Raw genomic sequence first — 23,096 nt, forward strand, 5'->3', positions numbered from 1 at the left:
TCACTTCAATTATTTTTCTTTTCTTTTTTTCTTTTTTTAAATGATTTTAGAGTAAATAATGAATTTATTAATTATAAGACTTTGGCATTACACAGTCTTTTCTGCTACTGATAGAAGACAATTAAGTGACCTGAAAACCTGCATTGATGCCGCTCAGGTGTACAGGTGAATACATCGTATCGAATCTCAGCTCTGCCTTGCCGGCTGAGGATGAGCGGTCACATGAACAACGATTGGCCTGTTGTTCAGATGGGCGGGACTATGCCCGATATGGGTCTTTCTCTGTCAGAATGGTGCAGTTACGACGTCTGCTGGCTGATTAGAGGCGCCTACACAGAGATGAGGAAAGAGTGCTCTTAGGGTGTGTCTCTCCGTACACAACGCTAGGTGGCACAACACTCGTCAATGTGCGGGTGATAAGATGCATACGGCTTGCTGCCCACGTCTCGGAGGGGGCGTGGGTTAGCTTTGATCTCCTCGGTCAGAACTTTTTAAGAATATTTATACATTTGTGGTAGCCACAGACCAGTCAGTTAGGAAGGTGGTCATAATGTTATGCTTGATTGATGTAGCTGTGTTTAAGCAGTAAAATGTTTAAATGTAGAGCAGACAACATGTGTGTCAGCATGATGGCTTACACATATTTGTAAAGTACAGCCAGGTTCTTATTTCATCGTGTCATGTTACATTTAACTTCAGGTATTTGCATGAGAGGTTAAAACAAATACAAGAGGAAGTAAGACTGCTGAAAACTAACATTATGAAATACAAGGTAAGAATTTAAAATAAAGTCTTATACTTAATAATGTGTTTTTAATTGCAAAACTGTTTATCTGTGTACCTATTTTTTTCTTTGCAGAATGCTCTGGATCGAAGAAAAAACTCCAAAATAAGTAACAGCCTGTACAGTAGTGCACTTATTGGTGTGCTGTCTGCCAAACAGAGTAATTCCAGTTTAAAAATATGTCAATATGTAAAATTCAGGCAAAATATTTGCATCACTTCTGTGTTGCCCCTTTTTTCTCTCATATTCATTTTCACAAACCCACACTCACAAACCGCATTTACTGCAGTGCAAGATTTACTGTCAGAGGATAATGGATGTGGTCTTCCTGTTACGCCTCGTTCTTTGTCTGACCTCAAGTCTCTGGCCATGGCTCTGCTGGAAACCGTCCATGAGAAAAACATCGCTATTCAACACCAACGCCAGACTAACAGGTGTGTTTTCTTCCTTCGTGTTCTTTATGAGACAAAAGTACATTTACTGCAGATTAATAGGGTGTTTTTAACAGCCACATTTACATATTTTTGAATTACTTACATTCATTTTATCAATGTTTCATTCTGGTCAGTGTCACAGCAGGTCCAGTTCCAACAGGCAACACTGGACGCAAGGCAGAAATACCATGGACAGGGTGCCAATCCATATTCATTGCAGGGCTTTGGCCATTCCCCACCTCAGATATAACTAATGATGTCTTTGTAGACACCTGGTCAGCTTATAGCTCCGCTGAGACTTAAACCCAGATCTCAATGGTGGTAGGCTATTGTAATAGACCTGAGCACCAAAATAATTAAAAAATAATGTTTAGTTTAGTTACATTTGTTAATTGACTTTAGTAATATACAACAATTAAGTATTTAAATGATATATTTATTGATTTATTCTGTATTGATTTATTAAATAACCAACCCCCCCCCATCCCTCCAGGACAACATGGCATGGTATAGAAGCACACTATGGACAGGGTGCCAAGTTTTAGATTCATATAACACATCTCATATAACGTATTTATATTATATCTGAAATTAATAGAAAAAGTGCACATGTAGAATGTAGTACAACTGGGGGTTTGTAGAAACATGAATCAGTTATGTCAAGATGAAGCAAAATTTCAAAGAGAAATGTTGATGGCACCCTGTGAAATCCATGCCATCCAGTGTACCCAAGTGTATCGTAAGTGAATACGCACAGCATTATTGGGGTATATAAATATAATATCATCAGTTGTATTATTACACATACCATAAATGTTTAAATAAAAACATTAATCTAATATATTAAGAATATTTGTGTAATGTGTTAGAATTACGACTGAACATGTTACATTTCATAATTGTCAGCTATACATTGACAAGCCAAAACATTAAGACCACTCACCTAGTATGCTGTCAAAACTGCTCTGACCCACCAAGACATAGACCTCACAAGAGATCTAAAGGAGTCTTATGATATCTGGTACCAGGAGATCATCAGCAGGTCCTTTAACTTCTTTATTTTGTGACAGATGGTGAATTGACAGTGCATTCTGGTGCCATCTCTGCCACAAGTAATGCATACTTGCCTGCCACATGACCTTGAAGATCCATGTGCTCTTACAGGATTTGTTGGATCAGTCGTCCTTCTTCCATTCCATTTCTTTAAGGTTCAGTTCTGATGAAACCTCAATTTTTGGCCACAAAATTTGGAAGAAATGTAAGGCAGAATATTCATCAGTAATTCACCAACAGAACAGCAGTAATAAAAATTTTACAAAAGTAAACATCAGCATTAAAGACGAGATGCTTAAGACAAAAACACAACAATCAACTGACTTAAACTCAAATACATTCAAAGGGCTTTTTATGTAAAATAATGTTTATCCTTTTTTCATTATTCAGGTTCAAAATCTGCCTAAACTTTTGTTTAATGTAGGCGAGTGCCTTTGGTGGTTGCTGGTCGCTATTGTTACACATAGATAATGCCAAGTGTGGCAAAGCTGAGCCTCACTCATAAGATAATTTAACTTTATTTTTTATGAATACAGTGTTTATAGTCCTTTATGGATTAAGATTACAGGTGCTCACAGCAGCTGTGTAGCAATTTTTTAAAAACTCAGTAAAGACTTATTGAAAGCCTGGGTGTTCATTGTGTTTTCAACAGGATTCTAGGAAACAGAGTCTCTGAGCTGGAAATGAAATTGAAGACGCTGGAGGTATCTGGACTTTGGAGTCTGCCAGGTGAGTGATCTGGTGTTCTTCTAGGTATTTCACCAAAAAATCAGACGGTATGCTACATTAATAGAACAGTCTAGCTTTTTTTAAACCCCAAATATACATTCCAATAACAAACTTTTATTGGGTGAGACTCATTTGTGTTTGTGATTTGTGAGACTTGGTTGTGTTGTTTCTGATTATGGGTGTTTATGCATGATAAAATGAAAAAGACAAAATGATCTTAATGTACAAATACCTTTAAATGATAGTTTGCTACAAAAATGCATGTTTTTTCCAGAAACATTTATTGACCGTTTGTTCCTTGGACAGTATAGAGCATTATATATATATATATATGACATCTTTTCTATTATATTTAGTTTCAAATTGGGTTTCGTTACTTTTTTATTTTTTATTTTTTTTATAATCAAATCAAATCAAAGTTTATTTGTCACATACACATAGTCATACACAGTACAAGTGACAGTGAAATGCTTTTGTGACTGCTCGGCCACATTAGACGAGTTTTGAGTGGCCTTCAGAGCCCTGACATCTTTAATATTTAAAATCAGACCAAGATTAATCATTTCACATTTCTTTCCACTTTAATATAAATGTTTTGAGGTATAATGTATATGTTTATGTAATAATACAAATAAATAAATAAATGCAAATAAAATAAAAATGCAGTGTTTCTTACATTTACTTTGACTTTTATTTGATTGCAGACAGTTTGAACCCGAGATATTTCATGTTTTGTCTGCTCAACTTCATTTCATTTATTAATATACCTTCATTCCTGCATTTCAGGCCTCCAACACATTCCAAAAAAAGTTGAGACTGGGGCAATTTAGGGCTAGTAATGAGGTGAAAAAACTTAAAGATATGATTCCAAATCGGTGATGTCAACAGGTGATTGTAATTATGGTTTGGTACAAAATCACGGTACGCCCGTGATTAGTGCAGAAAAGTACATTGAGATCTTAGAGCAACATATGCTGCCTTCAAGACATCTTTTCCAGGGACGTCCATGCGTTTTTCAACAAGACAATGCAAAACCACATGCTGCACACATTACAAAGACATGGCTGCGGAAGAAGAGGGTACGGGTACTTGACTGGCCTGCCTGCAGTCCTGACCTGTCCCCAACAGAGAATGTGTGGAGAATTTTGAAACGGAAAATGCGACAACGACGAGCCTGTACTGTTGTACATCTTAAGACGTGTTTGCAGGAAGAATGGGACAAAATAAAACCTGAAACACTAAATCACTTGGTATCTTTGGTGCCAAAACGTCTTTTAAGTGTGGTGAAAAGGAATGGCAACATTACAAAGTGGTAAATGCTTTACCGTCCCAACTTTTTTTGGAATGTGTTGCAGGCCTGAAATGTATTAATTAATATTAATTAATATTTATTAATAAATGAAATGAAGTTGAGCAGACAAAACATCCTGTCTGCAATGAAATAAAAGTCAAAGTAAATGTAAAAAAAAAACCGTTTTTTTTTTTTTTTTCATTTTTTTTTTTTTTTTCATTTTTCATGCTGTCCCAACTTTTCTGATTTGGGGTTGTATTTAATATGTCTTTCATTCTTTGTTGTATCACTGTCTTCAAATCTCTGCTGTTCTGGAAATATTCTAGTCAGATCTAAAATATATATATTCTCTTTCCCCTTGCTGTCATGTGAAGGTCTGACCTACAACATATCGTTGGGATTAGGGAGTATGTTTCTGCCTCTATTGCTCTTTTTTCATAACCTTCATTATGTAGTGTCAGCAGGAGACTGGACATCTGCCCACAAGCATACCCTCCAGTCATAACCGTAACCACTTTTCATAAACACTCCATCCTTATGTAGTAATGTTGTGTATTGTATTAAATTGATTGATATTTAGTACTAATTGTTTTTTTTATCAGTTAATAAAAGTTCAAGTGAAATTACAGTTTTTAGCAGTCCCTCGAAAGACTTGCAGTACAACCTGAAAGCAGCAGACAACAATTGCACTATCAATAAGAAGCAGTGCACTCCTCTGTTCAAGCTCTATCCTTTGTTCATCACCTCATTTTCACTGTGGCATTAATTTTTTTTACTGGATCAAACAGGCCTATTCCAAACACCCTGTGAAAACACCCTAGAACATTATTCCTTCCTTACCAGACTTTTAAAACAGTTTGGCTTCTCCTGGCATCTGCCAAACCTAGATTCATCAATTAGACTTTCACATAGTAAAGTGGGATTTATTACTCTGGAGAATTGCATTTCCACTCCATTAGAGTCTACTGGGCAGTCAGTGCTTGGCATTGCACACAGTAGTTTTGAGTGAGGCTGCTCAGCCCTGAAAGCTCAATACAGTGTATCACAAAAGTGAGTACACCCCTCACATTTCTGCAAATATTTCATTATATCTTTTCATGGGACAACACTATAGACATGAAACTTGGATATAACTTAGAGTAGTCAGTGTATAACTTGTGTAGCAGTGTAGATTTACTGTCTTCTGAAAATAACTCAACACACAGCCATTAATGTCTAAATAGCTGGCAACATAAGTGAGTACACCCCACAGTGAACATGTCCAAATTGTGCCCAAATGTGTCGTTGTCCCTCCCTGGTGTCATGTGTCAAGGTCCCAGATGTAAATGGGGAGCAGGGCTGTTAAATTTGGTGTTTTGGGTACAATTCTCTCATACTGGCCACTGGATATTCAACATGGCACCTCATGGCAAAGAACTCTCTGAGGATGTGAGAAATAGAATTGTTGCTCTCCACAAAGATGGCCTGGGCTATAAGAAGATTGCTAACACCCTGAAACTGAGCTACAGCATGGTGGCCAAGGTCATACAGCGGTTTTCCAGGACAGGTTCCACTCGGAACAGGCTTCGCCAGGGTCGACCAAAGAAGTTGAGTCCACGTGTTCGGCGTCATATCCAGAGGTTGGCTTTAAAAAATAGACACATGAGTGCTGCCAGCATTGCTGCAGAGGTTGAAGACGTGGGAGGTCAGCCTGTCAGTGCTCAGACCATACGCCGCACACTACATCAACTCGGTCTGCATGGTCGTCATCCCAGAAGGAAGCTGACGCACAAGAAAGCCCGCAAACAGTTTGCTGAAGACAAGCAGTCCAAGAACATGGATTACTGGAATGCCCTGTGGTCTGACGAGACCAAGATAAACTTGTTTGGCTCAGATGGTGTCCAGCATGTGTGGCGGCGCCCTGGTGAGAAGTACCAAGACAACTGTATCTTGCCTACAGTCAAGCATGGTGGTGGTAGCATCATGGTCTTGGGCTGCATGAGTGTTGCTGGCACTGGGGAGCTGCAGTTCATTGAGGGAAACATGAATTCCAACATGTACTGTGACATTCTGAAACAGAGCATGATCCCCTCCCTTCGAAAACTGGGCCTCATGGCAGTTTTCCAACAGGATAACGACCCCAAACACAACCTCCAAGATGACAACTGCCTTGCTGAGGAAGCTGAAGGTAAAGGTGATGGACTAAACCCAATTGAGCACCTGTGGCGCATCCTCAAGTGGAAGGTGGAGGAGTTCAAGGTGTCTAACATCCACCAGCTCCGTGATGTCATCATGGAGGAGTGGAAGAGGATTCCAGTAGCAACCTGTGCAGCTCTGGTGAATTCCATGCCCAGGAGGGTTAAGGCAGTGCTGGATAATAATGGTGGTCACACAAAATATTGACACTTTGGGCACAATTTGGACATGTTCACTGTGGGGTGTACTCACTTATGTTGCCAGCCATTTAGACATTAATGGCTGTGTGTTGAGTTATTTTCAGAAGACAGTAAATCTACACTGCTATACAAGTTGTACACTGACTACTCTAAGTTATATCCAAGTTTTATTTCTATAGTGTTGTCCCATGAAAAGATATAATGAAATATTTGCAGAAATGTGAGGGGTGTACTCACTTTTGTGATACACTGTATGTGCAAACAGATCTTGGACTAACTTTGATTCCAGATTAGAAACTAATATATTGCAACCTAGAACATGCCTTTTTTACACACTACATCACAACTGAGCTGTTCTGGTTCTGAACGTTTCTGCATTACAATATTAACACAATAACTACAATGCCAGTGACTAAGAGCTTCACATCCTACCTGCTATGTTTATGTCGATGGCTGCAATAGGCGATTACATCTAAATATATCTACATACTTCTGGCCATAAATTTAGCATGTCAGTGTTACAGATATTGGTAATAACAATGAATAATTATTAATCATTTAGGGAATAATGATTTATTTCCCATTCAGATACTAGCTATCTACTTTTTATCTCCCAAGCTGATTGTATCCAGTTACTCAGATATATCTACCCTGACCGAGAAAGGTCGTACCTAACACACTTCCCATCCGACATGTGTGTAGTAGCCAATCGCTTCTTTTTTACCTGTTTAAGGCAGATTCATACAGAGAACAGTATCACGTATAAAGAATCATGCACTGATCTCCATTATTCCCGGTCTCTGTGCAGGCGCCATTGACCAGCCAGCAGAGACCACAATTTCAGCAGTAATATGGAATCCCTTTGGCCCTCTCACCCTCAGACAAAGCCAATCAGACATGAGGCGTGCAGGCGCCTGGGTAGATAAAAGCAAAGCTGAGATTATTACACAATAGTTTGAGATCTCAGCAGACTTTGAGTGAAGATGTAATGAGCTATTCAGGAAAAGTCATTAGCTGGTTTTTAAGCTAAGTAGCCAAAGACTGTAGGAAAAGCCTCTGACTAAAGTGTGTTTTTGATTAATTGATGGTCATATGGCAGACACTAAGTTGTGTGTTAAGAGATGTTCTATAATACATGCATGATGCATTCATCTGTATGTGACACATGTCAAGTAGTTGGAAAAAGTAAACAAAAGTGTTTTTTTAGAGTAATAAAAATTGGAATTATTAGGATTAAGCTGCTATCCAGTGTGAAAACTATACTCCGTATTAAACGAAATAGGTCCTTATTACCATTATTATTCTGCAAACATATAAATAAGGTTTTATTAGGCATTTGAGAAAAAATAGGCAAACACTGGAAGAGGGATTGTGGTATTAATGACCAATGAATAAAATCTTCCTGTAGTCGGCTAATCGAAAGTTTAAAAATAACCTTGAAAAGTTCACCAAATTTTGATATATTCAGATTGCCCAGGTATGTGTTGCCTTGTGATGCAGTCATAAATGGGAGCTGCCATCATGAGGGGAAAGTTTCACTTTTATTCAGGTTTAACTTATAACCTGATATTTAAACAAACAGAGTTAAAATATCAAGAACAGACAGGATAGAAAGGTTGGAGACATACATGAGGTCATCTGCATATAAAGAGACCCTTTGCTTCACACCATCTCTTATCATACCTGTTATGCGAGCGTCTGATTGAATAGCAATGGCTAAAGGTTCAATGACAATGGCAAATAACAGTGGACTCAAATTGTTAGGTAGAACGTTGCATAGAAAACTGTTCTGAATATATGTTATTAGTTCTGACTGAGGCTGTTGGGGAAACCTAAAGCAATTTTACCCAGGAAATGAAATTTGTGTCTAATTTGAGGTGAATATTAAAAAGAATAGTCTGTTTTTAATACACCCAGTCTGATCTGGAGAAATAATTGAAGGAAGCACAGTTTCTTATGTATTATATATTTATGTATTAGGATTTCAACGTCATGTTTTACACACCTTGGTTACATTCCTGACAGAACAGGTAGTTACTCGTTACACAAGATTCATCAGTTCACAAGTTCAATGTCAAACACACTCATGGACAATTTTGTATCTTTAATTCACCTCACTTGCATGTCTTTGGACTGTGGGCGGAAACTGGAGCTCCAGGAGGAAACCCACTCAGACACGGGGAGAACATGTAAACTCCACACAGAAAGGACCTGGATCACCCCACCTGGGGATCGAACCCAGGACCTTCTTGCTGTGAGGCGACAGTGCTACCCACTGAGCCACCGTGCCGCCCAAGTACGGTTTCAAGTTTGGACATTAGCTATTCTGTATTTTTCATAAATATTTTAATGTCCTTTTAATATTTTAGTTGTTGAATTCGAATTCTGTTTTCTCCATGGTCATGTGGATGGCAGGGCACATGTGCATAGTTTACCCCTATGAAAAGATGCCACCTGGATGCCCTAGGCATTGCAAGGACGACATACAGTTGCAACATACAGTTGTTGGACCGCCTGTTGGTAATTTCCGGGTTCAGGTACTACAAGACTGCGTTAGATGTCTTTAGATGTCTTGTATGCCTCGGCTCCGAGCTGTTTCGACAGCATATAATGTTTTGGCTCTATGCTGTGTCTTCATAGACCATGCTTCTCTTGCTCCATGGTTCAGCTCTGATGCTCATGTGACCATTGTGGTTGCTGTTGGTGGTGGAGAGGGGTCAACATGGGCACTCTGACCGGTCTGCAGCCTTATACACAGCAGGCTGCTTTTCAACATAGCCAGCATTAACTTTTTCAGCATGTTGTGTTACTGAAGCTCTTCTGTGCGATCAGACCAGATAGGCTAGCCATTGCTCCCCAACTTTATCAGTACAATTTGGGTGTTCAATGCCCTGTTGATGGTTCACCAGTTTTATTAGGTTCTAACCACTGCATGCCTGGAACACTCAACAAGATCAACCTTTTTGGAGATGCTCTGACCAAGTTTTCTAGCAAACACAATTTGATATGTGTCAAAGTTGCTCAGGTTCTTGCCTATCCATTTTTCTTTTAACACATCAGCTTCATGAATTGATTGTTTACCTGCTGCCTAATCTATCTTACCCCTTGACAGGTGCCACTGTAACAAGATGATCTATGTTACTCACTTTACCTGTCAGTGGTTCTAATATTGTGGCTGATTGGTTTCATTATACCGTGCCATTCCCATGTTAGTAACGTTATCTGTATACTGGGGTCCTATGGGGGTCCTATTTGATTGATAAATGGGATACAGGGTAGTGACAAAGCAAATAGATCAATATGGAGGCTACAGTCAGTATCTGTGTACCCACAAAATTAATCTATGTGGTAGATTGTAGCTTATATAATAAGATGGATTTGTAATATCCTTTACCTGTAAATTATTTTACCCATCATACAGAAAAATTTGAAACAGGTATTGTAACTTGATGTCAGATTTTGCATATTCTAGTTATTTATTGCATATTTATGCCAAAACTGACACCTGACCCTGTTAGACATTCCATTTCAAAACCATGGGCATTTGTAGTGTTTGCCTTCACTCTTCTGGAAAGGCTTTCCACAAGATTTTGAGGTGTGTCTAAGACCCAGTTGTTCCCATTTAATAAAAAAGCATTTGTTATGTAAGGCACTAATGCTTGACAAAAAAGCCTGTTTTGCAATGGACAATTCAATTAACCTCATAGATGTTCAAAGGGGTTGGGGCAGGGCTATGTGTAGACCTCTGGAGTTCTTATCGAAACATTTTCTGTGGGCCTTTCTTTGTGCATGAAGGCGCAGTTATATAAGCATAAGCATATCATTTATTATAAATAATTAATTCAAAACACCTTTTAGTAGTGGCTGTGCCTTAAACTCCTGTACATAAAAACGAGCTTTTAGCCTTGTTATGTATTTTACATAACAATTAGTGACATTTGTTAATACGAAAACACGGTGGCTTGGTGGGTTACTGACTGTAGTGTGTGTTGTGCTGGTATGAGTTTTAAATACCGTGTCCACTCACTGTCCACTCTGTTAGACACTCCTACCTAGTTAGTCCAACTTGTAGATGTAAAGTCAGAGACGATCGCTCATCTATTGCTGCTGTTTGAGCTGGTCATCTTCTAGACCTTCATCAGTGGTCACAGGACGTTGCCCACGAGGCGCTGTTGGCTGAATATATTTGGTTGTTGGACTATTCTCAGTCCAGCAGTGACAGTGAGGTGTTTAAAAACTCCAGCAGTGCTGCTGTGTCTTATGCACTCATACCGGCACAACACACACTAACACACCACCACCACCATGTCAGTGTCACTGCAGTGCTCTGAATGATCCACCACCCAAATAATACCTACTCTGTAGTAATCCTGTGGGGGTCCTGACCATTAAAGAACAGGGTGAAAGCAGACTAAAAAAGTATGCAGAGTAACAGATGGACTACAGTCAGTAATTGTAGAACTACAAAGTGCTTCTGTATGATAAGTGGAGCTAATAAAATGGACAGTGAGTGTAGAAACAAGGAGGTGGTTTTAATGTTATGGTTGATCGGTGTAAATGATACTGTGTAAGAGGATCTGACTGGAGTCGAAGGTAAATTATTAGCATTCTGTTCCAGTGCAATATTACCCGCATTTGGCAGGTGTTTTAATTGTAGGCCCCTGTTATTAGCAACAAACTCACTGTCAAGGACGGGTCTTGCAGTCTTCATCCACAAGAGAGCAGTATTGTACTTTCACTAGTTCTAATTCTAACCGCTGTGTTGACGCCTGCCTGTCGAAAGAACGTCTTTCTACCACAATAAAGTTGACAAGCATCCATTACAGAAAATGATTGCCCACATTACAAACACATTTGGGGAATGTGATGTTATTAGTGGAATTTGTAGACGAGACAGAGTGGCTCTCGGCTTGCCCTGCAAAGGTAAGGGGGTGGGGGATTTAGAGGGGTGCAGCCCTGTGAAGATGGACAGCCTCTGCCAGTTAATGTCAGTGAGAAAATAAAGGAAAAGATTGACCCTGAAGGGATTGTGCAGTACCTATTGGGAGCACGTATCTGAACATAGGTGGCACACTGGTCTACAACGCAAGCTCACTGCCGCTAAGATCCGGGTTGGAATATCAGCAGTGCTATCGGCCAGGCAGGCATCTACACAGACATCATTGGCTATGTCTGAGGCCAGGGGAATGATTAAGCTCTGAGATAGATTGGCATCCTGACCCAGGTATTTCTGCCTTGCGGGCAGTGATTCCTGCAGAAACGGACCCTCTGCGACCCTGACCAGGATAAAACAGTAGATGAAAATAGAAGGAAAAATATCTAAACATAGTGCAGCAAAAAATGAGTTACAAACTGAGGTTTTTAATTAGGCTTTTGGCTTTTGCTAGTTCAGGCGCCAGACTCCTAGTTCTGTCACAAATAAGCTTAGATGGGGTCTTCCCTTCACCCTTCTGCCTTCAGCTGTTGATTAATATAAAGGCAGGCAGGTGCACATTTGCATGGCAAAAATCAGTCAGGTTTTGGAAGTGTGAGAATAAAATGTAATAACTGTGAGGACATGCAGGCTTTTGTTTCTCATTTGTAAGTGAATGTGTGAGTGTGTGTGTGGGAGAGTGTGCTTTCCAATCTACTTTTTGTATCTTTGTGTGAGAGAGTGACGGACACGAGGAGAGACAGAGAGTGAACGGATGGATGGGCAGATGCCAGGTGGGAATAGTCACTCATCCATCCATTCTGCTTTGCGCAGCAGGCTGTGCCAAGACGCCACCCCGCTCTGCATACCAAATCAGCCCAAGTTTTTAATTGGTTCTGAGGCGAGTATCTACATCACATCGATGATCTGTTCAGAAGATCAAGCCAGAAGAGCAGAATGTGGTGCTTTTAAAGAGTCACTCATACCTCTGAAAAATAACTATTTAAGATGTGTGTGTCCTGTGACTATTCTGACAAATTTACTTTCAGCATTAAGTGACGGTTTGGGGTTTTTTCTGACCTTGGTAGACACCACTGTTGCATATACTTCTTTTTTCACTCTTCAACTTTTCACTCTAACAGCTCTATTTCCCACTTAGCCCAATTGATTAGAATACTAGAGAACTGCATGCTGACAATAGCAACATAAAAAACACCCTGTAACTGCCTCGTGTATTGTAAGTAGGAGAAAATGTCAAATTAAGCTATTTAACACAATTAGACATTCTACATTCTGGCAAATTATGTCTTAGTGCAGGGTTTTTCAAACCCCGAGCCGATAAAAATGTGTGGCAGAAAAAAATAATAATAATTAAGTAAACTTCTTCCTCTTTAGGCTTTATGTTTCATCTTGTTTAGAGAGAGTAAGATGCATTGTGTTGTCTGGGTTGCTTAGAAAATCATGGGCAAAATGTGGTCCCTGCGTTAGTGCATAGCTATGTCTTTAGCTGACAGTGAGCTCATTTAAAAACCACTGACAGAATTCAATAGATTTTTTGCTAGGTTATTGGTGAACACATGTTGGGGATTTGATTTTGAATGGATAGAATTGCTTATTTTATTCATCAATCTATTCATCATTATTCATCATGATCTCTTATTTTAGAAAGTATTTAGACCCTTTGATGTGGCACTCCAAATTGTGGTCAGGTGTGTCCTGTTTGCTTTAAATAACCTTGATATGTGTCTAGAACTCAATTGGAGTCCACTTACTACAATCTGAATTGATTAGAAAATGCACATACTTGGGTTTGCGAGGGTCCAGAATTTACTCTGCATTGTCAAGGAGATAGCAAAGCTTAGAAGTTTGAGGCACTGTCTGTTGATCTCCACGATCAGATTGCCATGAAAAATGGTATTAACTGCCGAAATCCAGGTGTGCTTATCTCCAAGAAGCCCAAAGAGGCTTGAAGTCATCCAAGAAGACTAGTTATTAACAAACACCTTGTTATTGTAGGTGAGAAAGTGAAGATAAATGGTACAACGGCAAGTAAATCCATTCCAAATTAAATCCATAACCCAAAGAACCCAAAGAATCAAGGGCTCTGAATACTTAAGTTCTGTAAAGTAAGGTTGTTCTGTGTAGGCCATTAAAGGTCTTCCACACCAAACTTGTCAAGCTATGGCCTTATAGCTTTCACAACTTATTTCCACAAAAATTAAAAAGTAAATAATTTATTTTATGTAATTATTTTATACACCTGTTAGCACTGGGGCTGAAACACCGGAACTTAATAATAACATGAAATAATAATAATATTAATAATAATGATGATAATAATAATAATAATAATAATAATGACAACGTTCAAACCTAAATCACAGAGATAATATGGAAAAACATTAAATAAAAAATAAATAGTAAATACAACACTTTCCATTAGGCATTTTGCAAGTTACATTCATTTATGAATTATACAGTCTATGTATACACTGATCAGGCATAACATTATGACCACCTTCCTAATGTTGTGTTGGTCCCCCTTTTGCTACCAAAACAGCCCTGCAACTGTGATGCACTGTCTATTCTGACACCTTTCTATCAGAACCAGCATTAACTTTAGACATTTGAGCTACAGTAGCTTGTCTGTTGGAACGGACCACACGGGCCAGCCTTCGCTCCCCACATGCATCAACGGTTTACCACTGTTCCTTCCTTGGACCACTTTTAATAGATACTGACCACTCCAGAACACACCGGGAACACTCCACAAGAGCTGCAGTTTTGGAGATGCTCTGACCCAGTCGTCTAGCCATCACAATTTGGCCCTTGCAAGACTCGCTCAAATCTTTACGCTTGCCCATTTTTCCTGCTTCTAACACATCAACTTTGAGGATAAAATGTTCACTTGCTGCCTGATATACCCCACCTACTAACAGGTACAGTAATGAAGAGATAATCAGTGTTATTCACTTCACCTGTCAGTGCTCATAATGTTATGCGTAGTTGGTGTACATTCCTATTGTATGTAGGGCACTAGTGAAACCTATACAGGTAGAGATTACAAACACTTTTAAGAAATGAATATTTCATGGTAATTTCTGCAACTATTTTTTTCTGTGACCAAATACTCAATTGAAAAGAATATATAAATTAAAACCTCTAATATTTTAGCTCATTTTGTAAAATGTGAGAAAAGTTGTTTAATTTTGTAACAATAGTTCCTTTCAAGTTAATAATTATGATTGACTGTAGCTGGTGATGTCTCTGTGCCCATATGAATGAGGCTAGTTTGACTACAATACAGTGGGGCCAAAAAGTATTTAGTCAGCCACTGATTGTGCAGGTTCTCCTACTTAGAAAGATGAGAGAGGTCTGTAATTTTCATCATAGGTACACTTCAACTATGAGAGACAAAATGAGAAAAAAAAATCCAGGAAATCACATTGTAGGATTTTTAAAGAATTTATTTGTAAATTATGGTGGAAAATAAGTATTTGGTCACCCACAAACAAGCAAGATTTCTGGCTCTCACAGACCTGTAACTTCTTCTTTAAGAAGCTCTTCTGTCCTCCACTCGTTACCTGTATTAATGGCACCTGTTTGACCTCGTTATCTGTATAAAAGACACCTGTCCACAGCCTCAAACAGCCAGACTCCAAACTCAACCATGGCCAAGACCAAAGAGCTGTCGAAGGACACCAGGAAGAAAATTGTAGACCTGCACCAGGCTGGGAAGAGTGAATCTACAATAGGCAAGCAGGTTGGTGTGAATAAATCAACTGTGGGAACAATTGTAAGAAAATGGAAGACATACAAGACCATTGATAATCTCCCTGGATCTGGGAGATGATCATGAGAACGGTGAGCAAAAATCCCAGAACTACACGGAGGGACCTGATGAATGACCTGCAGAGAGCTGGGACCAAAGTAACAAAGGCTACCATCAGTAACACACTACGCCGAGAGGGACTCAAATCCTGCAGTGCCAGGCGTGTCCCCCTGCCTAAGCCAGTACATGTCCAGGCCCGTCTGAAGTTTGCCAGAGAGCATATATCCAGAAGAGGATTGGGAGAATATCATGTGGTCAGATGAAACCAAAATGGAACTTTTTGGTAAAAACTCAACTCGTCGTGTTTGGAGGAAGAAGAATGCTGAGTTGCATCCCAAGAACACCATACCTACTGTGAAGCATGGGGGTGGAAACATCATCCTTTGGGGCTGTTTTTCTGCAAAGGGGACAGGATGACTGATCCGTGTTAAGGGAAGAATGAACGGGGCCATGTATCGTGATATTTTAAGCCAAAACCTCCTTCCATCAGTGAGAGCATTGAAGATGGAACGTGGCTGGGTCTTCCAGCATGACAATGATTCCAAACACACCGCTCGGGCAACGAAGGAGTGGCTCCGTAAAAAGCATTTCAAGGTCCTGGAGTGGCCTAGCCAGTCTCCAGACCTCAACCCCATAGAAAATTTGTGGAGTCTGTGTTGCCCAGCGACAGCCCCAAAACATCACTGCTCTAGAGGAGATCTGCATGGAGGAATGGGCCAAAATACCAGCTACAGCGTGTGCAAACCTGGTGAATACTTACAGGAAACGTTTGACCTCTGTCATTGCCAACAAAGGTTATGTTACAAAGTATTGAGTTGAACTTTTGTTATTGACCAAATATTTATTTTCCACCATAATTTACAAATAAATTCTTTAAAAATCCTACAATGTGATTTCCTGGATTTTTTTTCTCATTTTGTCTCTCATAGTTGAAGTGTACCTATGATGAAAATTACAGACCTCTCTCATCTTTCTAAGTAGGAGAACCTGCACAATCAGTGGCTGACTAAATACTTTTTGGCCCCACTGTATATATATACACACAGCAACATAGATTATTAATTTGCTGGTATCGAAAGTTTATTTCATTTAATTTTGTGGCAGTAGTTCCTTTCAAGTTAATCATTATGATTGACTGTAGCTGGTGACGTGAGGCTAGTTTGACTACAATATTACAGTACAGGGAACAGTGCTCTTTCTGCCAGAGTTGGAAAAAAGTTAAGTTAAGATAAAATGTCCAGATGGTCCATCCATGAAATCCATGAACCACCAACAAACAGGTCTACCATAAATGAAAAGCTGCAGACACAGCTTTTACTGTCCACAGTCAAGTGAGCTTTACATGGCCATAGACTTAGCAAGAAACAAGCTAAGCTACGTCTCTGAGTGGCATTGAAGTTACAGTTCATATTGTATATTTTTTAATGTTTCATATGTGGGTGCTTCCAGAAAGCTAGATTCCAGACCGATCAAACAGTGTTAAGGTGTAACCAGTGACAACCGCTGTTTATGATGGTGCAAGAATAAAGCGCAAATTCCCCTGTGAGCAGCATATGGCTTTAGACTGCGATTCATCCAGCTAGCACTAATGAAGACAGATGAGAGGAGTTCTGCAGCCACTTTCTCCGTCTGTGTGTGTTTGTGTGTGCTTGCGCGTTTGTGTGTGTGAATTACATGTTCTATTTCAGGCTTCTATTGATGGTGAGAGTTTTTTTCTTGAATACATTTTTATTATAAACAGACTGTATCACAATATTTAAGTGTTTCTAAGAACACAGCAGCCCCCCCAAATATAAAAACCATTCACTTTATCAACTTTATCTTGGGCAGAGGCACAGTGTTTCCAAAGCAGTTGGGAATTCGACCTGGATAGGGTACAAATCCATGGCTGGTGACTTAAAATTTGGGTAAAAATTGAATTTGCAGGGACGCTCAGGTGGTGCAGAGGTTTGTTACGCTTGCCCACCACCGCTGAGATCTGAGTTCGAATCTCAGTGGTAGTGTTGGCTGGCTGGGTGTCTACACATTCATCGTTGGCAGTGTCTGGGAAGTTGGGAGGAGTGAAGCCCTGCGATGGATTGGTGCCCTGTCCAGGGTGTTTCTGCCTTGTGCTCAGTGTTTCCTAGTGGAACTGGTCCCAAATTCATTAAAATGCAATGGAAAGGAGTCGTACACAGGACACGTTTGTGTTACTTTATAGGGAGACACAGGTAGTGTTGGTGCCACATATTACCAGGTCTTTGTCTGAAAAGATTTTTTGCATAGTCTCCATGATACAGTGAGCTTCTTTAGCTTTTGAAACTGTATAAAGTAGACTAGGTGAGTGTGTGGTGCACTGTGATGGATTGGCACCCTGTCCAGGGTGTGTTCCTGAAATGTATAGTGAACAGTACTTTTTGGTACAACCCCAAATCCAAAAAATGTGGGACAGTATGAAAAATGCAGATAAAATAAAAATACAGTGTTCCTTACATTTACTTTGACTTTTATTTAATTGCAGACAGTTTGATTCCGAGATATGTCTAGTTTTGTCTGCTCAACTTCATTTCATTTATTAATAAACATCCATTCCTGCATTTCAGGCCTGCATTCCAAAAAGATTTGGGATGGGGACAATTTAGGGCTAGTAATGAGGTGAAAACTAAATAATGATGTGATTCCAAACAGGTGATGTCAACAGGTGATTGTAATCATGGTTTGGTACAAAAGCAGCATCCAGGAAAGGCTGAGTCTTTGATGAGCAAAGATGATCAGAGGATCTCCAGTTTGTCAACAGATGTGTGAGAAAATGATTGAAATGTTTAAAAACAATGTACCTTAAAGAAAGATTGGAAGGGATTTGCATATTTCTCCCTCTACAGTGCATAATATCATTAAATGATTTAAGGAATCTGGAGGCATTTCAGTGAGTACAGGCCAAGGGTGCAAGTTTAAGCTGAACGCCTGTGATCTTCGATCCTTCAGACGGCACTGCATCAAGAACTGCCACTTAGTGTGAGGGATTACTTTGGCAAACCTTTGTCAAGCACTACAATACAGAGTTACATGCACAAATGCCACTTAAAACTTTACTGTGCAAAGAAGAAGCCTTATGTTAACCATGTCCAGAAGCAGCAGCGACTTCTCTGGGCTCTGAGGCATCTAGGATGGACCATCACACAGTGGAAATGTGTGTTGTGGTCAGATAAATCAGCATTTTGGAAAAAATAGGAAAAAATGCGACAACAACGACCCCGTACTGTTGCACATCTTAAGACGTGTTTGCAGGAAGAATGGGACAAAATAAAAGCTGAAACACTAAATCACTTGGTATCCTCGGTGCCAAAACGTCTTTTAAGTGTGGTGAAAAGGAATAGCAACATTACAAAGTGGTAAATGCTTTACTGTCCCAACTTTTTTTGGAATGTGTTGCAGGCCTGAAATGCAGGAATGGATGTTTATTAATAAATGAAATGAAGTTGAGCAGACAAAACATAAAATATCTCAGGTTCATCCTCTCTGCAATCAAATAAAAGTCAAAGTTAATGTAGCTCTTTTTTTTTTTTTTTTTTTTTATTATTTGCATTTTCCATGCTGTCCCAACTATTTCTGATTTGGGTTGTAATTTCTTATATTAGATGCTGTCTTCTGTATTTTTTCCTCTTCATACTGTTTTAATTTACTACGAAGGATTAACAATAAGTTAGAGTTTGGGTTCATTAATATTTTGCCAGATTGTAAATACTCTGTAATATTATCTGCCCAGTGTTAGTCTGAGGTAATCATGCCAAATCCTGACAATATTGTACCTGAAAAGTTTTGAGAAACACTGAAGCACACTGGTGTGACTGACGTTGTGAAAATATAATAACCCTAGAGGCTTTTGACAGGCCTAATTGTTTTAAGAATCCAGGACCAGAAATGAAGTGAGACACCTCTGTCCTGTATAATACAACTTTTATCCATCATATCTTGCCATTTCTGTCACCATTTAGAATCTTCCTCAGTCATTTCAAACCACTTCATGCTGACAGTCTGGCTGTCCTGAAATACAATAGCACAATAACACTGTCTTTTTTTGGTCCTGGTGTCTGCAGGAGGTAAAGATGCTATTTCACTGAGCGAGAATCAGCACGTCAATTCTCCCACTTCACTTGGCCTTCCTTTACAGCCTGTGCCCAATGAACGCCCGACTGATTTACAGACTTCAGGTGAGAAAGTGTTATTGTGTGTATCTGAAACCACCATTAGGTAATCGTGCCCTCGGCTCAATCCTAAAGTGCCGTAATTAGCTTGATCACTTTGCTAAAGCCCACTTGGCATGTCTTCTCATGGGCGCACCTCTGCTTCATGCAACTCTTATTAATGTGGCGGTTAAACGGCCGATTCTCCCTAAATGCCATGGCATTTTGCAAATGCTAGCAAATTCTAGCCTACTGACATTCACCAACTTTTGGGACGTCTTGGTGAACGGGATGGATCATAAATATGGATGCCAGCCATACTGTGAGCTATGTTTTTCTTTTTTTCCTGTACCTTAAGACAGCTGCATGCGGTGCTTAACCTTTTTCTTGCATGTTCTAATATGGCTGAGTAATTCAAGTGAATGGGTGTCAGTATCTTCTCTGCATGGATGACTTTTCATCAGAATGTCATTTTAATATGCTGGCTTGAAAACACTGAAGAAAATGAATACATTTGTTGGTGTTTTCACTGCCAGACTACTTAGGCATTCAGAGAATTGCTTTACATTCTTAGGTAGACATATGCTGCTTATTTATTTAACTTTTTGTAGAACTTTATTTAGCAGGCTTTTAAATGGTTGAGTTTTTTTTAAGATGGATAAAGAAAAACAGTTATCTAGTTAAGACAAAGAGTTGATGTACTGCAGTTAAAGACTTGATTGTGTCATACCAGAACAATCCCACATTAACTGTTAAATGTTATATTAGTACACCTTTAATAATAATATATAAGAATTAATATTTTGATTTATGATGATTTTTTAACGGGAAGTAGAATGCGGTTTGAGACAGGCTTTGGTTTAATAAAATGCTGTCAAAGATTAATATGATCAAACTGAAAATATATATTCTACTAATACACAAAAATCTGCTCAGTGAAATGGTGTCTGCATAAGGAAAAATACCTACAACCCCAAATTAGTAAAAGTTGGGACAGTATGGAAAAAAAATACATTGACTTTTATATGATTGCAGACAGGATGAACCTGAGATATTTCATGTTTTGTCTAGTCAGCTTCATTTTAATTGTTAATAAACATCCATTCCTGCATTTCAGGCCTGCAACACATTCCAAAAGTTAGGACAGTAAAGCATTTACCACTTTGTAATGTTGCCATTTCTTCTCACAATACTTAAAAGGGTTTTAAGTGTTATTTTGTCCCATTCTTCCTGCAAAAATGTCTTAAGACTGGCTTGTCGTTGCTGCATTTTTTGTTTCAGTATTCTTCACACATTCTCTTTGGCATTCCATGTTTTTGTAATCACAGGCATTCAGCTTAGACTTGCGCTTTTGCCCTTTATTTATTTTATTTCTTGAATCGTTTAATGATATTATGCACTGTAGAGAAAGAATCCCTTCCAATCTTTTTTAGGAACATTGTTTTTAAACATTTTAATAATTTTCTTTAGCATTTTTTGACAAACTGGAGATCCTTGTCACATCTTTGCTCCTCAAAGACTCTTTCGTGGATACTGCTTTTGTCCAACATCATAATAACAATGACCTGTTAAAATCACCTATTTGAAATTTCATCATTATTTATTATATTTTTTACCTTATTACTAACTTTAAATTCCATTTTTCTAACTCTTTCTGGAATGTTGTTGCAGGCCTGAAATGCAGGAATGGATGTATATTAATAAATTAAGTTGACCAAACAAAACATCAAATAATTTGGGGGTTATATTGTCTGCAATAAAAAGTCAAAGTAAATGTAAGAAACATGTAATCTTTTTTCTTCATTTGAATTTTCCATACTGTCCTAACTTTTTCTGATTTGGGGTTGTACAAGGTTGGAAAGAATTTTGCAGATTAAGTAGGGATGATTCTTTGCTGTTTTTTTTAGTCTGTTAAAGTGTGACCAGTGTTTGGTGTGACTGTGTCTCCTTCTAAAAACTGCAGCCGCCTCATCTCAGTGAAAGTCTGCTGCCATAAATCAACATGCACTTTTAGCTATTGCTACCTTTAGTCTTGTTTGATGGATAGCTAAAATCCTCTAATAGATCAGTAATGCTCCTGGTTTTTCTGAAGCACTTCCGATAAAGTATAAACCAAATATTACTAGGACCGCTGCATGTTTATTCATCACAAGTTAATCCAATCAGGGCCATTACGTTTAAAGGGACATTTCATCATAATCTGAGCTGTCTCGATGAGTTGTTGAAATTCCTGCACTGCTTCCACACTGCACCCATTAGCCGACAGGACACTTCTCCATTAGCATGGCACTAACACAATGACCATTAATCTTCTTTGTCCCCCTGACTGGTTCAGATGACAGGACAGGAAGTGGAAGGCTAATGTCTTGGGAACTGGACACAGCTGGCAATGACAGCTTCCTGAACGTGTGGCCCCGCTCCCGCCTCAGTCCAGATGGAGGTGGAGACGAGGTGGAGACACCTGTCACCTCTGAGCACAGGGAGGAGACGGACTCTCGTGGGGCAGATATCATGAGACAGACGGACGAGCAGCAACGTGATGAAGTAAAAGCGGGGACGATCTCGGAGGTAGAACCAATCACGGAGCAGCATCCTGTTGTAGAGGAGGGGGAGGTTGTAGAAGGGGACAGTGGCTTGACCGTGGAAGAAGGTGAAGATGCGGCAATCGCACTGGCTTCTCCACTGTCGGATAAGTCTGATCATTCACCAGTCTACGCATCTATGTGTATGTCTTCCAGTAGCAGTGATCAGATGTTTGACTGTAGCTGTCATGATTTTGGATTAGCTACGGATCCTGAAGGCACGTTAGAAGAAAAGTACTTAAGTCTTTCTTCTGTTTCTAAAGAGCCCTTCACTACAAGTGCTCCACCTTTTATACATGAGTGGGGTCTGGACTATCAAGCAAGAGAGATTGATAGTCCTCACAGTGAAAGTGTGGCCTAAACATTTCAATATTTTTTTAAGATTTATCACCAAGGAGTGATTTACATTTCATGATTTTTAGATGGTGACCTGTTTAGCTTTACAAAAGTTTGAAGTGTTTAAACTTGTAATGAGACCACCCATTCTGCAAAATGAAATTTGTGAATACTTAGAAATTACTTTCAAAGTATTTCTCCATTTTCTCCATTATTTACTAGTAGAACGTCATTCAACACTATGACAAGGAGGAATTTAGGCCATGTTCCATCCACCATGCTTTACAGAATATACACTGCCTGGCCAAAAAAAGGTCACCACCTGGATTTAACTAAGCAAATAGGTAAGAGCCTCCCATTGGATAATTACTGCATGGGTGATTATGTTTCAGCTGGCAACAAGTTATTTAACCCTAACTGATGCAGTGAGTAGCTTCTCATCTGTTAAACAACCATGTCGAAAGACACATCCTGTGGTCATGGAAAAGATGTTAATCTGTTTCAGAACGGTCAAATTATTGGCATGCATCAAGCAGAGAAAACATCTAAGGAGAAGCTGAAACTACTAAAATCGGGTTAAGAACTGTCCAACGCATTATTAAAAA

At 39.2% G+C, this 23,096-nt stretch overlaps 1 protein-coding gene across 1 annotated transcript in view; it reads left to right on the forward strand.

Annotated features, from left to right (window-relative positions):
* The window catches only part of ccdc149a (coiled-coil domain containing 149a), a 29,344-nt gene extending 6,465 nt beyond the window's left edge, over positions 1-22,879 (forward strand). Inside the window, exons 7-12 of the mRNA XM_062993168.1 lie at positions 700-772; positions 860-944; positions 1,074-1,218; positions 2,924-3,000; positions 19,487-19,600; positions 21,909-22,879. Coding sequence (XP_062849238.1) covers positions 700-772; positions 860-944; positions 1,074-1,218; positions 2,924-3,000; positions 19,487-19,600; positions 21,909-22,516 — 1,102 coding nt within the window. The 3' untranslated portion in view covers positions 22,517-22,879. The remainder of the gene's footprint in view (positions 1-699; positions 773-859; positions 945-1,073; positions 1,219-2,923; positions 3,001-19,486; positions 19,601-21,908) is intronic.
* The last annotated feature ends 217 nt before the right edge of the window (positions 22,880-23,096 follow it).

This window comes from Trichomycterus rosablanca, chromosome 4, assembly GCF_030014385.1.
Source record: "Trichomycterus rosablanca isolate fTriRos1 chromosome 4, fTriRos1.hap1, whole genome shotgun sequence".
NCBI lineage: Eukaryota > Metazoa > Chordata > Actinopteri > Siluriformes > Trichomycteridae > Trichomycterus > Trichomycterus rosablanca.